The sequence below is a fragment of the Lissotriton helveticus genome, chromosome 1_1 (genome assembly GCF_964261635.1).
Source record: "Lissotriton helveticus chromosome 1_1, aLisHel1.1, whole genome shotgun sequence".
Lineage (NCBI taxonomy): Eukaryota > Metazoa > Chordata > Amphibia > Caudata > Salamandridae > Lissotriton > Lissotriton helveticus.
In genome coordinates, this window is record NC_136057.1 from 1,780,863,842 (window position 1) to 1,780,883,026 (window position 19,185).

Below are 19,185 nucleotides of genomic sequence, written 5' to 3' on the forward strand. Positions count from 1 at the left end.
GTAAACTTCGCACATTGCTACACAGTAAAGCTTCCAGCAACACACTGTTCGAGTCACACACATGTGTACTCGCTCGCACGCGGACAAAGCAACAACACCATAATGTCACACCAGCAGAAGCTGCACGCCATACGGACACCAGCTAACATAACATATTTTGGTGTTTACAATACTGGGGATGGTCTAAAACCCACAATAATTTCCATCTGGTCCGGTAGTAAGCTGACAGAAGGTCATTCACAAGTCGCCAACTTTGTCATACCAACCCCTATGAAGTATCCATATGCCTGCATGTGCGACTGCTAGGGTGCTTGTATATGGTGAGTCCCTTAGAGTTTTGTTACACCACTGTCTTTCAGACTGCCCGACAGTGTGAGGAGGGTGGAGAGAGGTGGAGGGAGGGCTGGTGCAGACGGTTTGTAGGCTCAATTTATCACAATTTAAGTAAACGACCCCTTCCTGGTTCACAAGACGTCCTCAGTTAGAATTCAGCGGAGCCAGTCTTAACTTACACTCAAAAAAATGGTCTGCACTGCTGGCATCCAAGTTAACACCCTGCCATCATGCATCCTAATCCAAACTTCTGCAGTTGACTGACGTTGTGTGATCTGTGTAAAGGACTTTATTTCACTATGGCTTCAAGCGTAAAACAACCATTGGAAATGCAATAGGCCTCGCCTTTTATTAAGTTAAAGCCATTTGCTTTGCTAAACAATACCATTAGCTAAGCAAATGACTTTAACTTAATCAAAGGCGAGACCTATTGCATTTTCAATGCTTGTTTAAACATACACCTATGCTTTATGGGAGGTGGTCTTCAGTCACAGCGATGCTACCTGAGGAACACAAGTAACCTTCCCAAGTTGTGTTCAGGATGGTATTGCTTTCTCTAAACAAGCAGTGTAGGCTGGGTGGGGCTCTACTGATGTGTAAGGTTCATGAGTTCCATTGTGGTCATGAAGGCATGCGTGGATGCACCAACTACATTTTCAGGTGATATGCAAGCACAGTCAATGGATGTTCCATTTTATGAAGGGTTATTGTTTGGAAATGGAGAGCAGTGCTCCATTTTGGAAATGGAAAGCAGTACTCCATTTCACTTTTGTAGAGTATTTTTGCAGTCTTTTCTAGTTTTAAGTGCAGCTGCATCCTCAGCCTTTTACTTGTTTGTTGGACTGCTTTTGTGAGTGTTCCGGTATGGATCTGTAGAAATTAATCTTCACTAAAGCACAAGTTACTTACTGTCTGTAATGTTTCTGATTGTTATGATGACGACTTCAGCAATTTACATCCTCCTGTCTCCCTCCGTTTGAAGATAAGTTGCTTTTGTTGTGCTTTGTTTTTAAGTTCCTTAAGTTGTTGAGGGCGTGCAAAAGAGCCTGGACTAACGTTGTATAGACACGTGGCATCTTACATGGTGGACATTGCATCGGTTCCATTGAAGCCAAGCGGCACAGTTGTCAATTCCCTACAGCCTCACCTGGTACTAGGGATGCAGGATAGCTCTGATTAACTGAGTATTACTGCAGAGTCATGATGGCATTGCCTGCTTGGTTCCATCATGGCACATACTGACGATTAATTAATTGGAATGCAGAGCTTGTATGGGGCTGCTGTTGCTTCTCGTTGGCCACTTTTTAGCGCCAGCCTCCTGCCTGCTCAGAGTTCTTTTGAACGTTTGAAGGGTTGCCCAGCACAAGGCCCCCCCACCCACCACCACCACCACCACCACTGCTGCAACTTAGTCTGACACTGCTGTTGCCCATCAGACACGCAGCCACCAAGCAGAATATAAAACAACTAAAGAGGAATGGGTAAGCAGATAAATGCAGTTCCTAGTGAATGAGCCAGTACTTTCTGCAACTGGGGCTAACACTCTTCCATGCTGTGGGCCACAGTGCACATGCCTGTACGAATGCTAAATATGAGTGACCTTTTATTTTCATTATGTGTGACCTTTCCATTTACTTATTATTGACCATTAACAGAGTAGTTGCCTCCAGAAGTACAGATAATTGCCACAAACAGAAACTGTTTACCGGAAGCATAACAATTACCCACAAGAATATTTGGAAATGCCCTATCAGGAAAAGGTGCATAGAAGGAATTGTCTCGGCAATAGTCCAACATAATGCAACTTCCATCTGTGCAAGATATCCATTATTTGCACTTTTTACGGGTTGCTGAAACACTCTTTCCCTAATGCTCAGCGTCACTGCCTTCCCCTAAAGTTGCATAGTTCTCCCAGTGGGTCAGTTCTGAGCAATGGCAAAGCAAACTAGCTTTGGCAAAGCTTTAACGTTTTGTTTTCGTGTGCCAGTGCTTGGAAATGCCTTGCAGACCATGGTCTGAACTTCTAGGTTACACCTGTGACTTGTGCTGCTTTTCAAAGCAAACATGCATTTGAAGGGCTATAGGACACCCCTTTAAAAAAAAAAAGAAAAAATAAATATGATTGAGAGCATTGGGAAAGCAAAAAGATAAGGGAGCTGCATGGCACACTCGCTGTCTGAGAGGATGTTTGGGCTTGAAAAGAGTGAGTACAGCACTATAGAAATTACAAAACGTTATGAATGCAATCTGGGAACCAGTTATGGACCCTTCTAGTACCATAATTAATAGGACTGTACTAGGAATGTAAAACATGCATTATTAGATCTCATTGGATTTAGGAAGCCTTTTTCCAACCTCCAAGGGCTAAGCTAGCTCCAGACGTGACATCTCAAAACATGTGGTGGGTGGATAGCCAATGTGGCTAACAATATCACATCTTCTGCCTTTTGTTGGCATATGCAGCTAGTAGTCTTTGGAGAGATGACATAGAATGCAGAAATGGAGGGATTTGTGGATAACTCACGACATTAGGTGCATCTACGTATGTGTTTTGATCGGACACAGTAATAGCTTTTGTTGGCCATGTAGTGTGAGAGACCATCTTAAACAGCCACAATGTCTGTAGAGTGGGTTTATGTTGGAAAGTTTAGATATCTGGAGCCACTTTTGCAGCTTAATGTTATGTTGTAGATTTCCTTGTGACTCCTACAGCTTCTCTGGGTTTTTGGGAGGATAGTTAAGGTTTAATTGGTTTCACGAGACCAGCTCCAGATGCCTCACGTCTTTTTTTTAGCAGTAAACAACACAAGGGACTGATTTGGGACACCCTCATTCATGAGTTTGCAGGTCTTTCCGGTAGGAGTATGCACAGTCTGGAAATCTGTAACTACAAATATGTAACATTTATCTTACTGCTAAGTGCCTCTGCTTGCTCGCCAGTGCACTTTATCGGTTCCAGTGCAATGCATAGAAGGCTCTTTGGCTGGACAGATGAAATTTCATACTGGATCCTTATTTCTAATGCTTTTGGGCAATTACGTTTAATGCTACATTAACAACATTCCTCAGGCTGGTAATGGAGAGCCAGGAACACTAAACATTATGGCCTTGTTATAGAAGTGGTATACTTGGCCTTCACTGATAGTTCAGCTTCAAATCATTCTTTAATGCCTATCTAATCCTTTTTGTAGGGTGGGAAGGTTCACAAGCATCGCAAAGACCGTATGCAAGACCTCATCGACATCGGATATGGGTATGATGAGACGGACCCCTTCATTGATAACTCTGAGGCTGTAAGTAAAAGTTTGGGGGCCAGGGGGTGAGGATTGGTGTGAAAGTGAATGAATTCAATTGTGAGTGATTCTCCTCCGTTCTGCTTAATGAGGCAGAGGGGTAGGGCTTATATAAAGGATGTGTTCATACTAGAGGCATGTATAACACTGCCATGTGGTGTGTCAAACTGTCTCTTGTGGCCACTGTATCAAAACGTAATAGCTGCCATATTGATAGTTATGAGAGTTTTCAGGGAATAATCTTATTCAGTGTTTACATTAAGGAACTATTCCAGAATCATGTGTTGCAAATTCTCAGATGACCTATGGGTATCCACAGAAGTGTCTGTAGGGAGTTTCTTTGTGATGTGAAATGCTAAAGAGGCAGCTTGAAGATTCTGTTTGGCTGAAAGCCAGTTTTGCTGAATGTTCTTTATGGGGAATTACTATAAAAGCACTAGAACAATTTGATTACACGATCAATGGGGTCCTGTAGTAAGTCATGGATCTAGTGTGAACAAACATCTTTTCAAACTTATTAAAATTCCTAATTCGTTATGAACTGTAAGGAGTCCTCATAAATAAATTTGAGGCTAAAGCTTAAGATTCTTCACCATGGCATTTTCTCTGCTATTCATAAAAGGTAAAATATTTCCACTTATGTGCAAGATATGGGAACATACATTTTCACATTTTTTTTTGTTTTCCAAATATCCACATAAGATAAAACATTCCAAAAAAATCAAGTTGTGTTTTATTTAAAATAGATAATTTGCTGCACACAGTACATTAGGATAAAACCCCACTCTGAAAGTGAATGAACTAATGAAAAAAGCAGGAATGATGGCCTCTCCCACCCTAATAAAAAGACTACTTGTGATTGTGATAGAGCTCCTTTAGGAATTTTGGATGCCGCGCTTCAATATGGACTCAGATGTATGAAGCCATTTAGCATTTTTTAACTGGCCTAATCGCTATATTGGCTATTTAAGAAATGCTAAATGGCCCTTTCAGATATACAAAGGGGAAAACCAGTATCAATTAACGTCGCAAATTGTGACCGCGATTTAGGAATCCCAAATAGGGATTACTTATTTGTGATTCCTAAAGCACATGTACAAAGCATTTCCTAAATGCGAATTGGCCATTTAGGAAATGCAGTTACCATTGACTTCAAGTCAATGGTAATCATATGCAAAATAAAAACAAGCATTTGCAATGCAATAGGTCTCGCATTAGGAAAGTTTGAGCTATAGGTATTGTAAATGACAAATGTTTGATATATGTGTTGGTTTTGAAAATAGTAAAATTAATAGCTTTGTCATTTACAATGCCAATAGTTTTAACATCTTTTAGTGACATTTGTAATAAAGTTTGAAACATTGAGAGAACATATTTGAACCAGTTGTTTTTGAATCGTTGCACAGATTGATGCTGTGGTGGTGCTGAGTGATGTTGTGGTGGCGACGAGTGATGCTGTGGCATTCAGTGATGCTGTGGTAGCACATAGTGATATTGTGGTGCCCCTGAGTGATGCTGTCGTGGTGCTGAGTGATACTGTGGTGATGCGATAGATAGAGTGAGTACAATAGATAGGTAGAGTGAGGGCGATAGGTAGAGTGAGGGCGATAGGTAGAGTGAGGGCGATAGGTAGAGTGAGGGCGATAGGTAGAGTGAGGGCGATAGGTAGAGTGAGGGCGATAGGTAGAGTGAGGGCGATAGGTAGAGTGAGGGCGATAGGTAGAGTGAGGGCGATAGGTAGAGTGAGGGCGATAGGTAGAGTGAGGGCAATAGAGTGAGGGCAATAGAGTGAGGGGGATAGATAATTGGTTGTGTGTGGGGTTGTATGTGTGGGGCTGTGTGTGTGACGGCGATAGAGTGGGATAGATAATTGGTTGTGTGTGGGGTTGTATGTGTGGGTGTGTGTGGGGCTGTGTGTGTGTGGGGCTGTGTGTGTGTGGGGCTGTGTGTGTGGGGCTGTGTGTGTGGGGCTGTGTGTGTGTGTGGGGCTGTGTGTGTGTGTGGGGCTGTGTGTGTGTGTGGGGCTGTGTGTGTGTGTGGGGCTGTGTGTGTGTGTGGGGCTGTGTGTGTGTGTGGGGCTGTGTGTGTGTGTGGGGCTGTGTGTGTGTGTGGGGCTGTGTGTGTGTGTGGGGCTGTGTGTGTGTGTGGGGCTGTGTGTGTGTGGGGCTGTGTGTGTGTGTGGGGCTGTGTGTGTGTGTGGGGCTGTGTGTGTGGGGCTGTGTGTGTGGGGCTGTGTGTGTGTGTGGGGCTGTGTGTGTGTGGGGCTGTGTGTGTGTGTGGGGCTGTGTGTGTGTGTGGGGCTGTGTGTGTGTGGGGCTGTGTGGGTGTGTGTGTGGGGCTGTGTGGGTGTGTGTGGGGCTGTGTGTGTGTGGGGCTGTGTGTGTGTGTGGGGCTGTGTGTGTGTGTGGGGCTGTGTGTGTGTGTGGGGCTGTGTGTGTGGGGCTGTGTGGGTGTGGGGCTGTGTGTGTGGGGCTGTGTGTGTGGGGCTGTGTGTGTGTGGGGCTGTGTGTGTGTGTGGGGCTGTGTGTGTGTGGGGCTGTGTGTGTGTGTGGGGCTGTGTGTGTGTGTGGGGCTGTGTGGGTGTGTGTGGGGCTGTGTGTGTGGGGCTGTGTGTGTGGGGCTGTGTGTGTGGGGCTGTGTGTGTGGGGCTGTGTGTGTGGGGCTGTGTGTGTGGGGCTGTGTGTGTGTGTGGGGCTGTGTGTGTGTGTGGGGCTGTGTGTGTGTGTGGGGCTGTGTGTGTGTGTGGGGCTGTGTGTGTGTGTGGGGCTGTGTGTGTGTGTGGGGCTGTGTGTGTGTGTGGGGCTGTGTGTGTGTGTGGGGCTGTGTGTGTGTGTGGGGCTGTGTGTGTGTGTGGGGCTGTGTGTGTGTGTGGGGCTGTGTGTGTGTGTGGGGCTGTGTGTGTGTGTGGGGCTGTGTGTGTGTGTGGGGCTGTGTGTGTGTGTGGGGCTGTGTGTGTGTGTGGGGCTGTGTGTGTGTGTGGGGCTGTGTGTGTGTGTGGGGCTGTGTGTGTGTGTGGGGCTGTGTGTGTGTGTGGGGCTGTGTGTGTGTGGCTGTGTGTGTGTGGCTGTGTGTGGGGCTGTGTGTGGGGCTGTGTGTGGGGCTGTGTGTGGGGCTGTGTGTGGGGCTGTGTGTGGGGCTGTGTGTGGGGCTGTGTGTGGGGCTGTGTGTGGGGCTGTGTGTGGGGCTGTGTGTGGGGCTGTGTGTGGGGCTGTGTGTGGGGCTGTGTGTGGGGCTGTGTGTGGGGCTGTGTGTGGGGCTGTGTGTGGGGCTGTGTGTGGGGCTGTGTGTGGGGCTGTGTGTGGGGCTGTGTGTGGGGCTGTGTGTGGGGCTGTGTGTGGGGCTGTGTGTGGGGCTGTGTGTGGGGCTGTGTGGCTGTGTGTGGGTGTGTGTGGCTGTGTGTGGGGCTGTGTGTGTGTGTGTGGGGCTGTGTGTGTGTGTGGGGCTGTGTGTGTGTGTGTGGGGCTGTGTGTGTGTGTGGGGCTGTGTGTGTGTGTGGGGCTGTGTGTGTGTGTGGGGCTGTGTGTGTGTGTGGGGCTGTGTGTGTGTGTGGGGCTGTGTGTGTGTGGGGGGCTGTGTGTGTGTGTGGGGCTGTGTGTGTGTGTGGGGCTGTGTGTGTGTGTGGGGCTGTGTGTGGGGCTGTGGCTGTGTGTGTGGGGCTGTGTGTGTGTGTGGGGCTGTGTGTGTGTGTGGGGCTGTGTGTGTGTGGGGGGCTGTGTGTGTGTGGGGGGCTGTGTGTGTGTGGGGGGCTGTGTGTGTGTGTGGGGCTGTGTGTGTGTGTGGGGCTGTGTGTGTGTGTGGGGCTGTGTGTGTGTGTGGGGCTGTGTGTGTGTGTGGGGCTGTGTGTGTGTGGGGCTGTGTGTGTGTGGGGCTGTGTGTGTGGCTGTGTGTGTGGGGCTGTGTGTGTGGGGCTGTGTGTGTGTGTGTGTGTGGGGCTGTGTGTGTGTGTGTGGGGCTGTGTGTGTGTGTGGGGCTGTGTGTGTGTGTGTGGGGCTGTGTGTGTGTGTGTGTGGGGCTGTGTGTGTGTGTGTGGGGCTGTGTGTGTGTGTGTGTGGGGCTGTGTGTGTGTGTGTGTGGGGCTGTGTGTGTGTGTGTGTGGGGCTGTGTGTGTGTGGGGCTGTGTGTGTGGCTGTGTGTGTGTGTGTGGCTGTGTGTGTGTGTGTGTGTGGGGCTGTGTGTGTGTGTGTGTGGGGCTGTGTGTGTGTGTGTGTGGGGCTGTGTGTGTGTGTGTGTGGGGCTGTGTGTGTGTGTGTGTGGGGCTGTGTGTGTGTGTGTGTGGGGCTGTGTGTGTGTGTGTGTGGGGCTGTGTGTGTGTGTGTGTGGGGCTGTGTGTGTGTGTGGGGCTGTGTGTGTGTGGGGCTGTGTGTGTGTGTGTGTGTGTGTGTGTGTGTGGCTGTGTGTGTGTGTGTGTGGGGCTGTGTGTGTGTGTAGGGATGTGTGTGTGTGTGTAGGGATGTGTGTGTAGGGCTGTGTGTGTGTGTGTGGGGCTGTGTGTGTAGGGCTGTGTGTGTGTGTGTGGGGCTGTGTGTGTGTGTGTGGGGCTGTGTGTGTGTGTGTGGGGCTGTGTGTGTGTGTGTGGGGCTGTGTGTGTGTGTGTGGGGCTGTGTGTGTGTGTGTGGGGCTGTGTGTGTAGGGCTGTGTGTGTGTGTGTGTGTGTAGGGCTGTGTGTGTAGGGCTGTGTGTGTGTGTGTGTAGGGCTGTGTGTGTGTGTGTGTGTAGGGCTGTGTGTGTGTGTGTGTGTAGGGCTGTGTGTGTGTGTGTGTGTAGGGCTGTGTGTGTGTGTGTAGGGCTGTGTGTGTGTGTGTAGGGCTGTGTGTGTGTGTAGGGCTGTGTGTGTGTAGGGCTGTGTGTGTGTAGGGCTGTGTGTGTGTGGGGCTGTGTGTGTGTGTGTGGGGCTGTGTGTGTGTGTGTGGGGTTGCGTGTGTGTGTGTGGGGTTGCGTGTGTGTGTGTGGGGGGGTGTGTGTGTGTGTGGGGTTGCGTGTGTGTGTGTGTGTGGGGGGGGTTGCGTGTGTGTGTGTGTGTGTGGGGGTTGCGTGTGTGTGTGTGTGTGTGGGGGTTGCGTGTGTGTGGGGGGGGGTTGCGTGTGTGGGGGGGGGGTTGCGTGTGTGGGGGGGGTTGCGTGTGTGTGGGGGGGGTTGCGTGTGTGTGGGGGGGGTTGCGTGTGTGTGTGGGGGGTTGCGTGTGTGTGTGGGGGGTTGCGTGTGTGTGGGGGGGTTTGCGTGTGTGTGTGGGGGGTTGCGTGTGTGTGTGGGGGGTTGCGTGTGTGTGTGGGGGGTTGCGTGTGTGTGTGGGGGGTTGCGTGTGTGTGGGGGGGGTTGTGTGTGTGTGTGTGGGGGGGGGTTGTGTGTGTGTGGGGGGGGTTGTGTGTGTGTGGGGGGGGTTGCGTGTGTGTGGGGGGGGGGTTGCGTGTGTGTGTGGGGTTGCGTGTGTGTGTGGGGGGGTTGCGTGTGTGTGTGGGGGGGTTGCGTGTGTGTGTGGGGGGTTGCGTGTGTGTGTGGGGGGTTGCGTGTGTGTGGGGGGTTGCGTGTGTGGGGTGTGTCGGGTTGTGCGTGTGGGGGGTTGAATTATCATTTAACTTGCAACCGAGCAGCTTCTGTTCACAAGCTTGAAAGTAGCAGTTACATAAATCGGGAGCTGCAGCATGCCCATGGCTTGCCAGTGCATGTTTCAAAAGAAACGAAGCATAATGTGTTCGGATCGCGTTACAAAGAAAGGCAATAAAAACACATGGCGGAAAATTAGGCATGCAGGCAGCCTCGAAGACGTTCTTCTCCCCCATCCCTCTACTGCATGCATCCCTGGCTGTCACCTCATTCGCCTTGTGGGCATCACTGGTGAAGGCTGATAGGTGTTTTGTTACCTAGCAGCGGAAATTATTAACTTTGTGCAAAAATCACCTCTAGCGCATAAACCAAGTTAAGACCAAAATTACTGTATAACAGATGCTAGCCCTGCCAAATTCTTCTCGTGGCTTCCCCGGTCCGCAATTAAGGAATGCAAATAATCGCGTCTAATGCAAGAAAATGACTCAAATAACCTGGTGTCACGGTGTACATTTGCAGAGTTCTGTTTTTTGGACATATCTTTCATATCATAAGGTGACCACCTAGTGCCTGTATTTACTTAAGAGTGAAACTCGTATATAACACTATAAACACATTATGGCATTTTCTTCTGGTGTAATTATTGACTGCTTTCTACTATTTTGTCAGGAAAAGCGGCGCTGCCAAATTTTAATTTTCTTTTAGGTCCAAATAGTTTGATCCATTTAAGTATCAAATGTCTTTTATGTATGCCCATTTATGCTCGAGTTCAAGGAACAGCGATAAAAGTATTATTTTAAAAACTCGAAGGAGAGGAAGATAAATGAATTAATGTTAAGTCTTGCACAGAAAATGCTAATTTAGCCATTCCACGGCTCCGCATTAGTGCAGTGAAGGGCCTCATTCTCAGTACACACCAGGCCTATCTCGGAAGAGGTCCTGTGTTAAAAACCTTCCGCCAAATACAAGGATAATGGGCCACTTATTGAAATGTATCTGTTTGGTCGGGAAAGTCCAAATGACTTAATGTTCAGCAGCAAAAGAGAAGTGTGACTTGCAATGTAGCCGCAGCAGCACGCACTTTCACATAAAAAGCTGCATTTAAACATCCGAAGAGGTCCGCGTTAAACTACTTTCAAAAGTGATCTTTATAGGTCATGTTTACAAAAGGAAGTCACGGGGAAGCGTTCCCAAGACTTAGAAGTTAATAGCAGAAGGCTTGGCTAGCTACTAAATGGAAACGGACCCGATGATAACCTCGCTAGCCACTTGCCAATATTTAAGTGGCCTGATGGGGTCAGTGCCTGAATAATTTTTGGCTTTTCTCCTTGGAAACCAGACCTGTCATTTGCTTTAAAGCCAAAACCAGAGAGAGTGAGCAAGAAACAAACTCCGCCGGAAGACTCAGAGGCCACACGACATGACACCAGTGATATGAAGAGTAAAACAGAATGAGAGAGACATCGGCGATATGAAGAGTAAAACCGAATGAGAGAGACATCGGCAGTGCCACGCAGTGGGAAAGATGTGGCTGACAACTCGCACCTAATTCGACAGTGAATCTCTAAAGTAAACAAGCAGGAAGTGGGATAAGGGAGGGGTGGCAAATTGTGAGCAATTTCGTGGCTGCTTTGATGTTCTCAGTGGCCGCCAGGCTCACTGAACATCAAAGCGGCCGCGAAATTGCTCCCACAGCTGCAGGCGGACAAATGGTGCGCAAGCCCGGCGCGCATGCACTGTGCCCGATCCGCCTGCAGACTTTGGGAACATTTTTAAAAGTCCCTTACTAAACTCTTGCAGATCATCAACGCATGCATGTTAGATCAGCGAGACCTAAAAAATATGATGCTTGCGTGAAGGATGCAGCATTAGGGCACTGCCAACCTTTGGGAAATAAACAAAAAACTGATATGCTAAGACTACTAGGATAAAAAAGTATAGATTGGCGGCTTTATTCAACAATGACTTTCTGCATGCTGTCTGTGGGCAGGTGAAGTTACAAAATGGACAAATTATCTGGACCTATACTAGTCATCTGAAAGCTCAAACTCTAAACCTTCATGCTGAAACACAAAAAGTAAACGCAACAATGTGCTTTGGCTTTCCAGGGGCTTCAATACATGTTAGGTAGTGGGTTGCTCTAATGCAAAAGGGTTCAATGGCACACAATATTAAATAAATAAGTATTCGTAAGCACTTTGATCAAATGTTTTTTAAAACTAAATAATTCTGACAAAGTTAAAAAGTAACTTCACACCATTTGAAACACAGATTAATTTGAACCTTACTTCTAAGGTATCATCCCTAGACTCACAGAGCAGCACTAGTAACCTAATTGGGTGGGACTGGAGGTAGAACACAAAAATAGACAAGTTGGGAAAAAACATATGTCTGGTGACAGCCGCGTTCTAATGTTGATGCTTTTCTATGAATATTTTTGACCATTTGCATTCAGTCAAAAACGAATCACCCCAAGTGTATTCTCTGAGAAATGCATGCCACTTATAAATCCTAGTAATAGACATGAATTTCATTTAGAGGCATCTCTATAAATTCTACACTACATCCAAATGTTGTTTGCAATACCAAATACTTCTTTAAATTACAACCCTCTTTTGGCACGTAAATGTTGTCACAGTAAGAAAAGCAAATGCACCTTTAAGAACGAAAATTAGTAATGCAACATGTAAACAAATGATGAAAAATTCAGTACAATCAGTATAGTGGAATACAGCACTACAAAATCCACTTTATTTGTGGAAACTTCAAACTACCTTCCAAGGTTACGTTAAAAAGTTGAGCACAATCAACTTGTAAAATAACGACAACAGATTAATCAGCAGATTCCTTAAATAAATGCCTACATGTGGCTTGCAAAATAAAATTATATTTACTGTTTGAACCTTGAAAAATGTATTTCGAAACCTGCATCGCACTGCATACTATCTTATGCATTTTTTAATGAAGATAAATCGTGTTACGTTCTTAATTTCGCCTGCAAAATCAAATAACTTCTGAGGTTATTGCAAACCCTGTCAACACAACTGAATGCAGGGCTGTTTCAATTTCCTTTTAATAATTGAAAAGATGTTGTCACATACTTAAACAAGCCAGCAACAAAACCAAAAAATGCGTGGTGAAAACGAGGTCTGACACGCAAATAGGATTTCCGGCCGGGAGAAAGGAGAGGCGTGACACGCACGAACTGTCCTGAAGGGGCGGAGAAACAACGGAGCGGAGCGGGCTGCGGAGTCTGGACACGGAGGGACAGGACGAGAAGAGCCGGTGAGGGGGGGCGTCGGGGCACATTGACGGTGCCCGCCCCCCCAGTGATGGAAGCCCTGCGTGTGCCCGGTGAGCGGTGTTGGGAGTGTGTGTGTGTGTGCGCGTTTGTGTGTGTGTATGTAAGCGGGGGGTGGGGGGTGCGCTTGTATGTGCCTGCGTGTGTTGTACCTGTGTGTGTGCCTGCCTGTGTGTGTATGTGTGCCTGTGTGGTGTGTGTGCAGGGGTGTGGGGGCTGGCTGTGTGCGCACGGGAATATGAGGCACGAGAGGGGCACGGCGCCGTGCACGCCCACGAGGTCAAATCTGCGCTCGTGCCCCTCTCGTGTCTACATTCCCAAATATGGGCCACAATAGGTCTTTCGCTGACGCTCGACCTAAAAAGCATTAAAAATGCATTTTTTATTGTGACATAGAGCGCACATATGCTCATAGGGCATATGTGCGCTAGGAAATTCAGGTTGCCTTAAGCTAAATGGCACCGTTGGCTCTGCTTCTCTTAAATTGCGATTTCCTATTAGGAAATCACAATTTGGGAAATACAAACCATTTCCTATTTCACCCATTGGCGGGAATGCAATGGCATATCTAAGTGTGATTACGTAATCTGTAGGAATTGCTATTTGGGAATTGCACATTTTGTACATATCCTGTGGCTTGCATAAATAGCGATTCCTACGGAGTCGCCATTTAAGTAATGTAAACGGAAACCTTCGTACATCTGGCCCATGATTCCCAACAGAGTGACAAACTGCCCACCCTCTTCTGCTCTGTGAAACTCAGGACATAGCCCTTGCTTTCTGCAGAGCGGTATTGGCTGGTAACACCAATTTCTTTTTCAGATTTCATTTGATGTCTTTGGGCTTGATGGAGGCTTTTAGCCTGTTTCTTGAGGAAAGTGTTTCAAGTATGCTCTACCTGAAGCTTAGAATATTAGCCACTAGATGCTGGCAAAGGGTTTTTACCTGACTGCTGTTCACAGATTACGAAGGCAAACTGAGCTGTCATTTGCTAGAACAGCACAAATGCACTCTAAAAGGAACCATTTGTAGGACATCATCTCTTGCTTGGGGTCATCCAGAAAGTTAAATTTTCTGTTTTGGCAACAGAAGGAAGCACAAAATGTCCTGCCAGAAACTCCTGGTCTCCATAATCACAGTCTCTAATTTTGATACCTTGTTAGAGAGAATTTCTCCCCAAGGTGGCTACCAAGTTCAGGCTCAGCAACATAAAGATGAGTCATTGCTTCAGATTGGACTTTTTTTTGTTGTTTTAAACTTTATTTAGCATTTTGTGAAAAGCAGAGCACAGAGTTCAGTTGTAGTATACATTGGGTACATTTGAACACATTCAGCACAATAGGTCAATTGAGGCACGTTTGAGCAATCAATTAATGACAATACCATATTTGATACACATAAAGACTCCCTTAAGCGGTCCAACATGGTGTCGTTCCCACGGCTCCCGCCCAAAGACTCCCTCTATCCACATACACCAGGATGCACTATGGGCCCGTGTGTTATATACAAGGGGGATGTGTCAAGGAACATACATGAATGCGGTTCATTCCTCTAACCCACCCCCGTTGGTTCAAAACCCTGCTCCTGTTGCGAGGGCGGATCTTGCTGTTGAGACGCAAGGAAAGCCCGGAAAGGCCCCCATATGTCTTTCGGCCTGGAGGAGGGCGGGACAGTGTTTGCATACAGGTCGCTCTTCATGGAGCAGGTCGAAAGGCTTTTGGATCCAGCCAGATTTTGCCGGTGCCCTCCTGCTACCCCAATAAACTGCGACCTCTCTTTTATCTAGAAGTAGGGAGATAGCGACGAATCTGCGCACCTTCAGGGGGACCCGAACTACATATCCCAGGAGGGCTATCTCGGACAATGGCACCAGAGGAATCTGTATCATTTTGCTTAATAGTTTGTGTACAGCTACCCAAAAGGCGCGGACCCGAGGGCATGTCCATGCGAGATGTGAGAAGTCTGTGGGGCCTGACAGCGCCGGCAGCAATGCGATCTGGTGGGGTCTATCCTATGTATTCGGGCCGGTGTAATATAGATTCTACATACAAATTTAAGGTGTATTCATTTGTGCCTGCTGTTGAGGGATACTGTTTTAGTAACTCTGCAGCAGGCTGCCCATTGTTCATCAGTAATTGGGTTGCCTACGTCCAATTCCCATGCACTACGCAGTCTGTTATCGTCCAGTGGGACCAGGTCAGAGCACGCCCTATACAAGTGAGATATAATGTGGAATCCTTTGCTGCTAGTTATCACCAACGTAAGTGGGGAAAATGAGGGAGGTTCTAGCGGGTATTCAGGGAGCCGGGCTCTCAGGGCAGAACGTAATCTGGCCAAAACAAATTTGTCCTTGAACGTGGCATCTAAAAAGGTAGACATATCCTCTGGGCCAAAAACATGGCCAGCTGGATAGAGGTCTCCAATCTTGGCAATATTAAATTTAGTACAGGTTTTTTGTACCAGCTTTTCGCCAGTTATAGGAAGGAAAGTGACATTAGGAAGCAGAAGAGAGGAGGAGTACAACATTTGTGTACGAGTGATACCGCACAGCTTAAGCCATGCCCAGCTGGTGGTAGAGACTGGCTGTATGTCTTTTGGGTCTCTAGGGAAGTCATTGGGTAGTATGGTAGCAAGTGTGTCGGGTAAAACTAAATCAGATTCTGGGCGCAGGTATGTAATCCTTGCGTCTGGGTGATACCATGTTTGTGCGAAACTGCATTTAGCGGTCAGAAAGTATAATTGAAGATCCGGGACCCCGTAGCCTCCTCGGTCGCAGGGAAGTGTCATTACCTCCCACTTTACTCTGGGTGTCCTGTCGCCCCATACCAGTCTAATCAGGTGCGACCTCAGAGTATTGAAAAATGTATTAGTGAGTGGGATTGGTATATTGTGAAACATATATATAAAAATTTTGGGAGTACAATCATTTTTACCAGCGCATGGAAAGGGGAAGTTTTAGCCAGGAGTCGACTTGTGTTTCCAATTTAGAAATGACCACCCCGTAATTATGGCGTATAATCTGGTCCGTGTCTAAATGTATATGTATCCCCAAGTATTTTACGGAGTCCTCGCACCAGTCCAAAGGGAATTCCAGGAACCATCAGGTTGTGCAAGCCGTGAGGGGGAATATAACTGATTTATGCCAGTTTATCCCTAGCCCCGAGAAGGTGCCAAATCTGAGGATCTCCCTGAGGCGAGGGTCTAGGTGTGTTTGAGGATCTTGAACATATAGGATAGTGTCGTCAGCGTATAGGGAAACTAACAGCGGACCTGTGTTGAATTGCAGTCCCCTGTGTAAATGTTGTTCCTGGAAATGTCTTATCAGTGAGTCCATTGCTAAAATAAACACTAAAGGGGAGAGGGGGCAACCCTGCCGCGTGCCACTTGATAGTGTGAAGGGGGTTGATATGGTGACGTTTAGCCGGAGTCGAGCTGTCGGCTGCGTGTATAACAAAGCCGTAGTGGCAATGAATCCCTGGGGCATTCCCATGCGTTGCATTATGGAAAGAAAAAAGGGCCATTGCAAGGAGTCGAACGCCTTTTTGGGGTCTAGTAGGATTGCGGCTGCGGGAACCTCCGGATTTATTCTGTGCAAGACGTTAAAAAGGGTGGGGAGTTTGAAGGCAGTAGATCAATGAGGAATGAAACCTGATTGCGCAGGAGATATTATAAATTCCATAAGTAGTGAGAGGCGGCACGCTAGCGCCTTGGCCAGAAATGTATAGTCTATTAACAATGAAAGGGGTCTATAGGAGCTACAGTGCAGTGGGTCCTTGCCAGGTTTAGGGAGCAGAATAATAACCGCCTCTCGTAGGGTAGGAGCGAGCTGTGGTTTTTCTAGAGCTTCAGCATAAACGTTTAAAAGTCGAGGGATCAAAAGGCCTTTATAGGTTTTGTAGAATTCGCCTGTAAATCCATCCAACCCGGGGGCTGTGGATGGGTTTAGGTCTGTAATGGCTTCATTTATGCTGTCCGCTGTGATGGGCTCCTCTAACAAATCTTGCATATATTTCTTCAAATATACCAACGCTATCTCTGAAAGGTACGATTCTTAACCGGTACTGTCCTGCCCTAGTCTGGATGTGTATAGTGTCTTAAAATAAGCTAAAAATTCTTTCTGTATTAGCAGTGGGTCCTTGAGTGTAGTCCCTGATGTGGAGTGGAGTTCTGTGACGTATGCTTTCGCGTAAGGAGGTCGAAGCATTTGTGCTAGAACTCGTCCAGGGCGTTCCCCTTCTCCATAAACTTTGGCATTATGATATTTCCCCATGTAAAGTATTTCCCTGTCTGCTACCTCTTTATATTCGAAGAGCAGCACTGCTCGTTTCATGGTGTAGCCCGGATCGGCAGTTGCTGTCTGAGCGGTGTCCAGTGTAGCCAGTTCCTTCTCTAAACGGGAAAGTGTGCCACGTATGTCGCGAAGCACCCTGGAACTTTTTGAGATGCATATCCCCCTCATGTAGGCCTTAAATCCCTCCCACAGCACCGCCTCCGAATCCACAGAGCCAGTGTTTAATTCAAAATAGTCCTCTATGGCTACATAGAGGTCTTGTTTAAACGCTTCGTCATCTAGGGCACGGTTCGGGAATCTCCACTGTTTTTCAAACCCTTCAGGGCGAGAAACCAACAGTCCAGTAATACCTGGGAGTGATCCGAATACGACCTGGGTTATGTCGCTATGCTGTGGAACCATTTAGATATTTCAGGGGAGGCCAACCAATAATCAAGCCGTGTCCAAGTGTCCCTGACGCTGGTGTAATGTGTTAACGTGGTGTGGGCCGGGTCCCAGATTCGTCCCAAGTCTAGTAATGTGAGGTGATCGCACATGGAGTGCAGGGCTCTACGTGCTCTTGGCTTAGGGTCTGGGGCAGAGGATGTACTGTCCGATGCCAGGTTGAGTGTGACGTTAAAGTCGCCCCCCCAAAAGAATGGTTGTAGAGCCTAGTTGTAGCAGTTTTGAATGGAGGGCATGAAAAAAATCAGGCGAGTCAATGTTGGGACTATATATACATCCCAGCGCAATCTTAGGGTTGAATAGTGTGCCCTCCACAATCACAAATCTGCCAGCGTCATCATATACGGATGAGTGGTATTTGAAGGGAAGACGTTTATGAATGAGAATGGCAGTGCCCCTAGCGTAGTTGCTGTAGTTCGCAAAGTAACAGTGTGGGCCCCATGAAACCTTCAAAACGGGACCGATCACCAGGGGAAAGATGTGTTTCTTGTAGAAAGGCGATGTCCACCTTGTGGCGGATCTACTAGTGTATCACTTGTCTCCTTTTGCGGGTATTGTTTAAACAGCAAACATTCCAAGTGGCTAAAGTCACACTTGATGGGCCGGAGTTGTGACCCAAGTGTGCTATAATAACGTGTCCTGTACAATATTGACTGATAACCCAAGTTTGTACCCTGCAAGATACTTAATTTTGCCGTATACCTTTGACTACGCCACGATTCTGCACCCAACAGAAGTTATTACAATTAATTTTTGGCCAGCTGATAGAACTCCTTGGGGCTGGTATAGTTTCTAACATTTTGACATTCTGACTGTTCGACATTAGGAACATGTGGGGATAACATTTACATCTATGACTGCTTGTACCTAGAAATCTTGTTGGGAACCCACGGCGACTTCTGAATTTGGTTCGCCGCGTTTGGATAGATTTGTGATCCTTCCTTCTTCCAGTTGACGTTTGGATATTCACCACCAGTACTTATGCCTTGAGAAAGTCTTAGTGCAAGATGAAACGCGTGTTGGGAAACTGCGTGCTGGGAGATTTTGTACGATTTTTTTTAATACTAATAAAGAATTGATGAAATCACAAGCAGATTGACATTGAATTGACTCTGAACTGCCTGGATCTTCGTTCTTGGAACTTGTTTGTTTTACTTTGTTTCATTGTCCAATAGAGGGTATATTAATCCTTGATTAAGCTATTATTTAGCTAAGACTAAAAAAGAAACTTACAAGGTGTGCTTTGAATGGCCTCAATTCTGTATGTTCAGTTTTGTAATTTACATCAGTTGAATCAGCAAGTTACAGGTTACATAGTTACATCAGTTTGAATCAAAGGATCACAAGAGGGAGGAGGAGGGGTAGGGAAGGAGACACAAACTGGGAGAAGTGGAAAAGAATGTCAGAAGACCAGCTGTGTAGGTGACAGCCAAATAGGTGCTGGAGAATAGTTACATGAGTTGCAAAAGCATAGCATAAACAAAGAGTGGAGGGGGTAAGAAATACAACGGGAGACGAGGAAAAACAGTGTCCGAAGTCCGGCTTGGTAGGTGACGGCCGAGGGGTGAACCCAAGCCAAACTCCTCTTTGGCTGCATAGGGCAGCTCCACCGGTCATCGGCCAAAGGTTGCTCGGGCACCGCAGTACATACAGAAGGTTCTAGATTCTGCCTAGGCGGCATCGTTAAAAAGTTCCATCATGGGCGCCGGTCACGGCGCGGCTGTTGCCTGAACTTGATTGGTGGCGTCTGAAATGCCATTCTCGGAGCCGGTGGAGTCTCGCAGTCAGAGATGACCTGCTGGGGGTTATGCTGCTTTCTCCTGGACATCTTCCACCCATGGGAGTCGGCTCTTGTCACACCCAGGGTGCCCCTTGGATGCAGTGGGAGCTACCGGAGGCGTCAGATTGCGTTCAGTGTGCTCCGCACCTATCCCCCCGCTTCAGCGCCCTCCTGTCCGAGTTCGACCAAGGCTATATGGCTG

The 19,185-nt window shown here is 47.5% G+C and overlaps 1 protein-coding gene across 3 annotated transcripts in view; it reads left to right on the forward strand.

The window, feature by feature from the left end:
• The window catches only part of UBN2 (ubinuclein 2), a 647,497-nt gene that overhangs the window by 58,774 nt on the left and 569,538 nt on the right, over positions 1 to 19,185 (forward strand). For 2 of the 3 annotated variants that reach the window (XM_078640321.1, XM_078640331.1), the window contains exon 3: positions 3,525 to 3,626. The exons of the other annotated variant lie outside the window; for it this stretch is intronic. In XM_078640321.1, coding sequence (XP_078496447.1) covers positions 3,525 to 3,626 — 102 coding nt within the window. The remainder of the gene's footprint in view (positions 1 to 3,524; positions 3,627 to 19,185) is intronic. 3 annotated transcript variants of the gene reach the window in all.